Below are 9,853 nucleotides of genomic sequence, written 5' to 3'. Positions count from 1 at the left end.
AATGGTTTATTCAGAGTGTTGGGTTTAGTTGTGTGCAGCTTCCTTAAACACATTGTGGTTCCTTGTACTCTGTTAATATGACAGGAAGTGAGTCACCTCTTTTATTTTTTTAAAGTGCAGTGGTGGCTTATTTTACCTGGTGAGTGTGATCAAGTGTGAGCTGGCACTGACACTTTCAGAATCATATGCTTGTGTGTTAAGCTGTGACCATTGACCTCAGCGACACAGGATGTTGCCGTTCAAAGATGATGACACGGCTGTTGCATCAGTGACCTTGCCTCCGCTTGTGATCGAGTTGCCTCAGTTTCCCCCTCAACTGAGAGAATGACAGAGCATCTTTACGCTCCTTACCCCTATGCTACAGGCATGTGTGTGTGTGTGTGTACTTTGGCCCCATGTTGACCAATATCCTACGTGGGATGAACAAGCACTAGGGTGGACCACAGGTCACTCACTCATGACACTCCACTGTTTCACCTCAGAGCAAATGAAACAGAACCAGGTAGCAACATCCTGCTCTGTGACCAAAATGATGAAGATGATAGTACTTAATACGTTTTTTAAATGTTTGATACTTTGATACTTCTCACTGCCATGTGTACAACCGCTGTAATTTTTAATGATCAACAGTTTTAGAAAGTCCCAAAGCTTTAGAAAACTACACATTTTAAGTCATATTTTTGAACCCAAAGCTGCTGATCGACCCATTATAGGTCCAATATGTAGAATGTTTACACTAAAATATCTAAATTAATTAAGATAGACCTATAATTTATTTTTGGCTTGAGGATAGCGTTCAGAAATTACTGAAGGGAAGGGTATCTACAGCCTCATATTTTTACAAGCCAGCTGAACATACATTTGATATTGGATTAACTAGAACTTTTCTGATATGATAATCATGTAGTATGAACAAAAGTAGTGGTTAAAATCTGTCATTATCTTCCTGGAATGAAGCCCGATGTGAAAGCAAATCAACTTACAGTGACCTCGCTTGTGACCCAGAAATGATCTGAGAATAAACTGAACTGTACTCTGCCTTCCACGAGGCACAGAGAGTGTTGAAACTCCTCACTTCTGCTTCCGCTTCAAGTAAAAAACAGCCGTACTTCTCCAATAAGAGCTCGTCAGCTAGAAAGAGATGAACGTTAAAAGAGGAAAACCTGCAAATGAACACAGGTTAAAAACGTCCTTCTCTTTTCTGAGAATCTGCAGCTGAGCCCGAAGCAACTTCACCCTCGTCTACTTTGAAGAAATCAAGTGATGGAGAACTGTATTTGTGCCATCAAAATAGCAGAAAAAGACACATTGAGGACTATTTTTATCATGACAAAAGAACAAAATGAAGCCTTCTTTAAATTAAAAATGCGTTCATGTCAGTTCCTGTTCTCACCACCACTGTACCCCCGTCACTCCCATCAAACTATGTAATTAAAACCTGAAGAGACGACAGCGGAAACTTGATTCACCTCTGAAAGCATGCTATAACCAGATGAAATATGTTCTTCCTCAAGTTAATCCTTTAATGGGATAGAGAAGAATAACATGAACCATGTTGAAATCATACCTCATACAGGATGAAAGAAAGGTTCAGTCTCATTAGAAACATGCAGAGGCTTTTTAGGTCGGGTACAATCACTTCTATCTGAACCACTTCTCTTGCCCGCTTTCATCGCTGCAACACCTGTTGGTTTGACCTGATAACTGCTCTCATATCTGGCAATAAAGGGGTGTCCAAAACGGACCGTGTGGGGGTGCCTTAAGACTTCCTACCTTCTCCGGTCCAAACAAATCCAGACCATTCAGGACCAGAATCTAAACTAAGAAGGAGGACTGGTGCTTTGTTGACTAAACCACAGCGATTTCTATGTTCATATTATTTAATACAACAAGCCTACAATGTGCCAGATTGAGGATGAAACCAAAGGAGAGCAGTGGGAGGAACGTGGTTTCTGTAATACGTTCTAATTGGCATACCTGTTGGGAATCAAACACTATTTAAGCAAGATGAAACATTTGCCCTTAAGATAACTGAATACCAATTACTTTCTCACAGTGGTGAACAGCTTTGGACTCTTCCCCAAGTTTCAGGAGTCAAAATAGACGACCAAGGGGTTCCATTCACCGGGATGACTCCGTAAGATTGAGAGCCAGCTATTGATCATGTGCTATCCAGGCTAACTTATTGTACCAAACCATTGGGGGGGTATGTTAGTGTTTCCCTCCTTCACCTTTGAGTAAGTCAGGCTGGGTAACAAAAAAAACAAGGGATTCCAACTTTCAGGCAGAAACCTGGATTCATTGTTTATTGTTTCTTGGTAGTGAGCCGTTAGGGTGGGGTTAGGCGCCTGAGGGCTGATTAGCTGGTTGTGTAATTGGATAATAAGCTGCATATCACAGAGGAGTCTATTTAAGAGATCTTAAACACTTGTGTTATTGCAGAAAGATAGTACATTAGCCGATGATGGCGAGCCCCACCCATGTAGTATGAGACTTCATTTGAACTTTTGCTGCTTTGCTAAAGTGGTCATGATGGATAGGCCAGGTCTTTATAATATAACAATAAGTAAGGTCTTTTACCTGCCTTTTGTAACATACCAATAAGTAAGGTCTTTTACCTGCTTTTTGTAACATAACAATAAGTAAGGGCTTTTACCTGCTTTTTGTAACATAACAATAAGTAAGGGCTTTTACCTGCTTTTTGTAACATACCAATAAGTATGGGCTTTCACCTGCTTTTTGTAACATACCAATAAGTAAGGGCTTTCACCTGCTTTTTGTAAAGTGTTTCTAGATAACACTTGTTATGAGTTGATGCTATACAAATAAAAATTGATTTATTGATTGATAGAGAGGAGGGGGTGGGAAGGACAGCCCTTTTTGGACTGCAGTACCCATTTGAAACGCTAGGAGTCAGAGTTACATACTGCTCCTTTAAGGACATATGTAAGGTGATTTTTACTTTAAACTTCCTCAGATTTCCCTGATTGATTAATTGAATCTGATAAGCAGTTGCATTTTTTGTTAATCCCAGAGATTTCTGTACATCCAGTGGTGTTATTTTTCCAGGTCGGGGTTCTTGTTGGTATTTTACATCTTATCTTCACAGATATGAAGTCATCGACTGGTACAAGAGACACTCCTCTCTCTCTCTCTCTCTCTCTCTCTCTCTCTTTCTCTCTCTCTCTCTCTCTCCACCTCTGAACAGGCAACATGTCCAGTCTTGTCCATTTCTTTTGCACAAACAGCTGCCGTGACTTCACATGTAGGAAGATTTTAACTGGAGTTATGTTCATGTTATGAAATGTCTTACATCATAAAATATTGAGCCATGCCAATCATCCTCGAACAACATCTTCTTCTCTTCTTCTCTTTGGATTTATGCTTTCTATAAACTAGTATAGTCCTAAAAACTGATTTTTCACACATTGTTCTTATACCTTTCTACATTTGATATATTTAAGTTTAACAATGAGGTTGATGCTGCAGAAACTGATAGAACAAATAACTGAAACAAACGTCAACAGCTAATGGGAGATACCTGAATTTTTGGGGCTTTTTATGCCTTTTTAAAGTTTTTTTTTTGGAGGGGAAGGGGGGATTTGAGCCTGTGTTGGATAGGAAAGCTAAAGAGGGATGTGGGGGATGAAATGCAGTAAAGGTCCTAGGTCAGATTCTAACTCACGGCTGCTACAATACAAAGCAATATCAGGCTTTTTCCAGAAAACAACATGACAAAGAGATGTAGCATTTGCAATACATATTTTTAATTAACAAAGTATCAAAAACAAAAGTTGACAGATCACAAAGATGGAAGTACACAATGGTAGTAGCAGTGCAGTTGTACCTGACAGCCCATCATTTATTGGTTTAGGCTATGACGCTGCAACAGTCGAAACGCTACCGACAAAATAAGAACGGCCTCCAGTAGTAGAAGTAGGCACGAGAGATTAGAAACACATTAAAGTGCCCATTAGCTATCTATTACCCATGGCTAGCAACAAGACATTGAACAACTTCATTCACAGATATAACATACGCACTGTGAACACACGCAGACGCCTGCGTCCCTTTAACCGTGTGACTCTCACGAGTTGATCCTTTTATAACACATACCATCGATAAAACAAACCTTCAACCATGCAAACATAAAATATAAAACTTCAGTCCTCACCGTGATCGATATACAGTAATATGCGGTGCGTACATAAACTAAAACTCCTCTATTGCAAACTGTGTGAAAATACTTCCCTGTTGGGTGGAACCTTAGAGGTAACCATAAACGCTAATGCTAAATGATGCTAACATGATGTACAGTGTTTAGTCTTTTTGGTGAAGGGTTGTGATTTCCTGGAAAGGATTGAAATACCTCATTGATGAACTCTTCAAATGAATTCCATGATATCTGACTCTTAGCTCTTGTTGTTTTTTTTTACACTACCTCAGTTATAAACCACGTTTCTCTTGAGGGATGATTTCACTTGAAAGATAACAGACCAGAGAGAGGAAAAAGGAGTGGAGGGATGGACACATATTTGGCAGGATTTAAAGCCTGATAAAGTCACAACAGACAGAATAATATCACATCATCTTGCACAACTTCCAGAGTCAAGCATGTTAAGGAGCAGCCGAAAGCCGATGCAACACTTCTGATACCTAGCTAACGATATCTAGTGAACACACAACTTCCAAACCAAATGTTGTTAATAAAATACACTTTAGAAAAAAAAATTACAATCTTTTTTTGTTTTGTTTTTTTTGCTCTGTCAAGACCAAAAGAGGCATATGGTGTTTACATACAGCAGAACAGACTCAATGCGCAGTCAAAACGATACACAAGATTTCAGGTAGAAAAACAATACTCGTGCTTGTGAAGCTTCATCGTCACAGAGGATGCAGAAAGCAACACTAGATTTAGTTTAGTTTAAGAGGGAACGCAGTGACAAATAAAGTGAACTTGCGAAATTATAAACAGTAATCAATTATTTTGGGCAATTTGGTTGCCGGCGAATTTAACAGTTTCAGAGAAAAGTAAGGTATCATCTGCATATACGATTATATTGTCTTTTTCATTAGTAGGGATGTAGGATGCGACTAGCTGACTAAACGCTGGTCAGCACTAGAATTAAAAGTCGGTTAAACGCACAAATAGTATTTCATAAGTACGCTGGCCCTCAACCTTGTAACACCACTAGCCAAGGCTGACCGCTGTAGCCCAGGCTAAGGCTAATGGCCCTTCTCTGCTCGCTGTGCTTTCCTGATGTAAACAAATACAGTGAAAAGATAGCATCTCGTTGCTCAGTACACATGGAGATTAACTTGTCTGTACGCCATGTCAGGTTTAACTGATCAATGTGTAACCACATTGAGAACAGGACTGTGAACATTAACCTGCATCTAGCATTGTTTCTAAATGTTTTCGTATATTTAGACTACTTGGTTAGTCTGAATTCAATATTGGGTTAATCAACTTATTAACTCGTCGCATCCCTACTTTGTACTTTTTGACTTGTTACATACAAACTTGAAAACCCTGTCTACGACATACATATCCCTTTTGTGGCGATGCTGATAAATCAAACAAATTGACTTGTACTCTTAACATATGAAGTCAACTTCTACGGCTAGCATGGTCCTGAGTGGTTAGTAGTAGCAGCGAATTTAGCAGTTCACATCGTACAGCAGAAAAGGGTCGATACGGCTATTACATGTCATACAGTTGTTACTTAATAAATATACTATTTCCTATACTAAGCACAAATAACAATGTCTTTTTTTTTTTTTACAGTCAGTGACTCGACACCCAAACACTCGTTAACACACTCACACAGTCAATATGTCTCCAATTGCTTGACATAATGTGCCTTGATCACCTTGAATACACACTTTGGTACAAAAATCAGACTCTGAGTCAGGCGCTTAAAAACTAAAAAAAAAAAGCTGTTAATTTGAAACAAATATGATGGTTTTGTTCTATTTTTAGTGCTTTGGCTTCTGTCCTTGGTTTTGACTGTTAAAAGAAACACAGCGCATGTCAAGGTGCAGTCCATTTTATGTCACTTTCTGCTGTCCAATCAGCAGCTGCGATTTCAGGGAGTGGTGGGTTCTGTTGTCACTCTACGCCTCTCTTTCTCTCTTTGGACAGCGAAGGAGACGCAGGAGTCATCTTAAGGTGGCGTATATTACACGGCATTCTCAGGTCATAAGTCTATATGGCGGCTCCACCAATGGCAGCAAGTGGAGGCTTTGCCAGTGTCTCATAGGTGACTGGGACACTGAATGTGATCGAGGGTCAGAAACCCGGCGTCTAGAGGTGATACCGTGGACAGGGATGAGGATAAGGTGGAGGAGTCAGCGGTGTTGGTTGCAGCGATGGAGGAGGTAATGTTGTGGAGTTGTAAAGTGCTCTCCTTGATGTGCTGGATGAAAAGGTTCCTCTCGTCCTCGGGCGTTTGGCCGTTCTGGGCTCGGACGATGCAAGTGGGTCGGTGCAGGTTGAGCATGTAGACCAGCTGCTGCTTCTGCTGCTTCAGCTCCTCGATCTGAGCCTTCAGGTCGGCGTTGACGCTCTCCAGTTTCTCTGATTCCTGCAGGCGAGAGAGGGTCAGAAACATGTAAACCAGCCTTTCAATTTTAAGGGATTTTTTGCGATTGTCAAAAATGTGGAAAGAAAAAACTGATTTTCATTTCATTTCCAGAATTGATTAAAATTGAAAGCTACCTTTTGCAGACCCTCTGTCTTCTCCTTCTTCTTGTTTCGGCACTTAGCGGCAGCGACCTTGTTCCTCTCCCTCCTCCTCTTCCTCCTCTCGTACTCCTGAGGTGTCACCTGACAAGCCGAGAGAAATACAATTTGTCAGTGTTTTACCCTTTAAATAAAAATCTACATTCTCGTTTTCTTCTTAACTAAGAAGCTCAGGTGGTTAGCTTCTCTCTCTGCCTCACCTCTCTCCTGACACCGGACCCGCGGGGGTTGCTCTCTGACGCTCTGTCCTCGCTGGAGCTGGCGCCGTCGGAGCTCATGTCGGCGCTGAGCCCGTTGGACAGCCTCTTGGTCTGGATGGCGAGCCGCAGCTCCTCTTTTACGAGCGGTGTGAAATTGGTGAAGTCGTCCAGGGTGAGAGTGCCCGGCGGGGAGAGGCAGGGCACCAGGGCGGAGCAGCTGATGTCAGCCAGCGAGGGACCCGAGTGCTGCAGCATCATTCTGGGAACACAGGGAGAGTCACAGAGTTAATACTCAACTCAGACAAAGTCGAGTCGAGGTAGGAAAACAGCAGATCACATAATTTACAACCAGTTATGCAAATTTGTTCATTACAAATTCTAAGCCGTTCAAGACCTTATAAGAATTAAAACCAAGAGTGGCCTTTCTTTTTCTCATTATTATACAACAAAAATGCAAAATTGGTTGCTATGGTAACGAAACATGAGCTCTACACGGCTTTAATTTCTACAGAAAAGGTATTAAAAAAAAGGTAGATTGGTGGTATTTTTTGCTGCGTCATAATGACACAGATCACTGAGAACAACAAGCATGTACAAACACGAGGCTGGCGAGGATCACTTCTGTGTTTTGTTTTTTTTAAATGTCAAGAGACAAGAAGTTATGTAAGGTGAAATCATGGTCACACAGCCAAATCACCTTTGCATAAACAAATATTTACCTAAGGCCACCCACAATTAAAGGGACCCATTAGAGGGCGTGGATGTTTGTGTTCCGCACAGAGAGAGGCACAGAGCGTTATGAGCGTGATAAGGTGATCGTGAAGTTTTAGATTTCAGCTCGGTAAGAACAAAACCAAAACAAACACATTTATGTAACTGCACTTTTAGAGAGTCGTTCTGTGTTGTGTGTGTGTCCAAGAAGTGTCACAATAACCAGACGTACCGCTGTGACTGAATATTTGTTCTCCTCGTTTCAGTGTCTTCACCTAATTAACTTTTTTAAGATAGATTAGATAAAGTTTATTGTCCATGCCCAACAGTGACAGGAAGTCTCCTTTGACTCGTCTCAAACTATAAAATCAAAGTAGAGACTTTAAGAGGGGGACTGTTAGAAACAACGGCTGATAAAAATGGTCGATTTGATTCTGTTCTGGGGGTTATTGTTGACGAATGAAGGATTCTTTGTAGATGTTTTTGTGGGCCAAAGGGACTTTGTAGCGTCTGCCTGGTGGAGGTAACTGGAAGGGGGGTGTGAGGGGTCCTCTGTGATCAGGGTGTGAGGGGTCCTCAGGGTGGCTCTCCTGATCACAGAGGGGTCAGAGAGGGTAGTTTGGGATGAACAGATTATTTATGCTGCCCTGATTAATTATGGATTAAAATTAAATGAACCTTTAATCAATAAATACAGCGTCTTCCATTTAATATTTAAAGTGTTTGCCCGCTGATGTCAAGAGGAAACTTTGTCATGAAATCTGTAAATGACAAAGATGTGGACGATAACATCCTGAGACCAAATCTTATTGTCTTATTGTGAAGAAGTGTTTTAAAACAAGCGGGGATAAATCTCAGAAAGTGTCAAAAATAAGAGAAACAAGCTTCATTACTAGAAATCATTTCAAAGATTTGTGTCTGTTTCTATGTTCAGCACATGATTTAAACGAGAAAAAATGTGTTGTTTACATTGTAGAGTTCGTTTTTAAGAGAATAACACAAACTCCTAAGTATTAAAAACTGTAAAAACGAACTTTTAATTACAAAATCTTTAAGTTGAAATCCATTCTGACATCCAATTTGAGATCTTTGAGTCGTTTTAAAGTTTGAATTGTTATTAAAAGATGATCAAATACTGTATAATAAACACACAGATCTATATTAAATACATCTATATAAAAGGGTTAAATAGACTTGAACTCGCTGGATCTATAAATGACAAGGATAAATAACATCCTTAGAAAATAATTTTTGTATATTTATTAAATATTTATTTATTAAAAGTTTTATGGAAAACACAAAATCTCTCAAAAAGTGTTTGAAATTAAACAAACTTTACAAATTATTTCTAATATTTGTGTCTGATTAAATGTGTAGCTTTGATTTAAAAGATTTCTTCATATATCGTCTTGTTATTTTTATTTCAAAGCTCACTTTTGAGAAGTTAACAACAACTCAAAATTTAATAAAAAAAAGAGCGAAATAAACTTTAATAAACAGAATCTATAAATTAAATACATTTGTGTCATCTTTAAAATATTTTAATGTCATTTTACTGTTTTTAAAATCTGATTGTCGGCCGACAAATGAAATATTAACTCTCTAATAAAGTTAAAAATAATAAATAAAAATAAGACTTCAGATCACAAATAAACTTCTTAAACGTCTAAAAAGTATTTGTTTTGAATATTTCCTCTCAGTCTGATCGGTTTGAGTCAGTTTGAAAGTTTGGCTGAAGCGTCCCGGGAGTCACGGAGGAGCGCACACCTCCGCTAACCGGGACACCTCCACCTCCACTCACAACAAAAACACCTTCACGTCCCCCCCTTTAAAAAAAGAAGTCCATCCTACCTGTGCGAGCTGCGGGTTTGTGCCTCAGATGAAGTGGAAAGTTGTAGAAACAGAAAATCACAAAGCGCCTCTTATATTCAGTCGCTTCAGTTTCTCTTCCTGCCGCGCAGAGCGATGAGTTGCTGCTTGTCGTCTCTCAGTTGCATCACCCGTATTTATAAGGCTGGGGGGCGGGGCCTAGAGACGCAGCGTGGAATGACAGCCGAGGGGGGGGCGGGGTTTGGAGGAGGGAGAGCACAGAGGGTGACGTCATCCTATTTTTAGAGGGCTTATCCTTTCGATGATGCAATCCAGCTATACTCCGAGCTGCTCTGCCTTAACGGGGCAGACTCCCCCCTCCCCTCCC

At 40.2% G+C, this 9,853-nt stretch overlaps 1 protein-coding gene across 1 annotated transcript; it reads right to left on the bottom strand.

The window, feature by feature from the left end:
• Positions 1-3,745: 3,745 nt before the first annotated feature.
• Positions 3,746-9,639, bottom strand: atf3 (activating transcription factor 3). Its single transcript, XM_020654993.3, has 4 exons — positions 9,508-9,639; positions 6,946-7,204; positions 6,722-6,829; positions 3,746-6,587 (listed from the first exon to the last, which is right to left on the bottom strand). The coding sequence occupies exons 2-4, from the start codon at positions 7,201-7,203 to the stop codon at positions 6,258-6,260; spliced, it is 696 nt and encodes a 231-aa protein (XP_020510649.1). The 5' UTR covers position 7,204; positions 9,508-9,639; the 3' UTR covers positions 3,746-6,257.
• Positions 9,640-9,853: the final 214 nt, after the last annotated feature.

This window comes from Labrus bergylta, chromosome 15 (genome assembly GCF_963930695.1).
Source record: "Labrus bergylta chromosome 15, fLabBer1.1, whole genome shotgun sequence".
Lineage (NCBI taxonomy): Eukaryota > Metazoa > Chordata > Actinopteri > Labriformes > Labridae > Labrus > Labrus bergylta.
This window is presented reverse-complemented; position numbering and strand designations above follow the sequence as displayed.

Excerpts from the sequence above, each read along its gene's own strand:
- atf3 (XM_020654993.3), bottom strand. The coding sequence starts at position 7,203 with ATGATGCTGCAGCACTCGGGTCCCTCGCTGGCTGACATCAGCTGCTCC. Across the intron at positions 6,830-6,945 it reads GGTCCGGTGTCAGGAGAGAG|GTGACACCTCAGGAGTACGA; the intron begins GTGAGGCAGAGA and ends TCGGCTTGTCAG. Across the intron at positions 6,588-6,721 it reads AGACAGAGGGTCTGCAAAAG|GAATCAGAGAAACTGGAGAG; the intron begins GTAGCTTTCAAT and ends TCTCGCCTGCAG.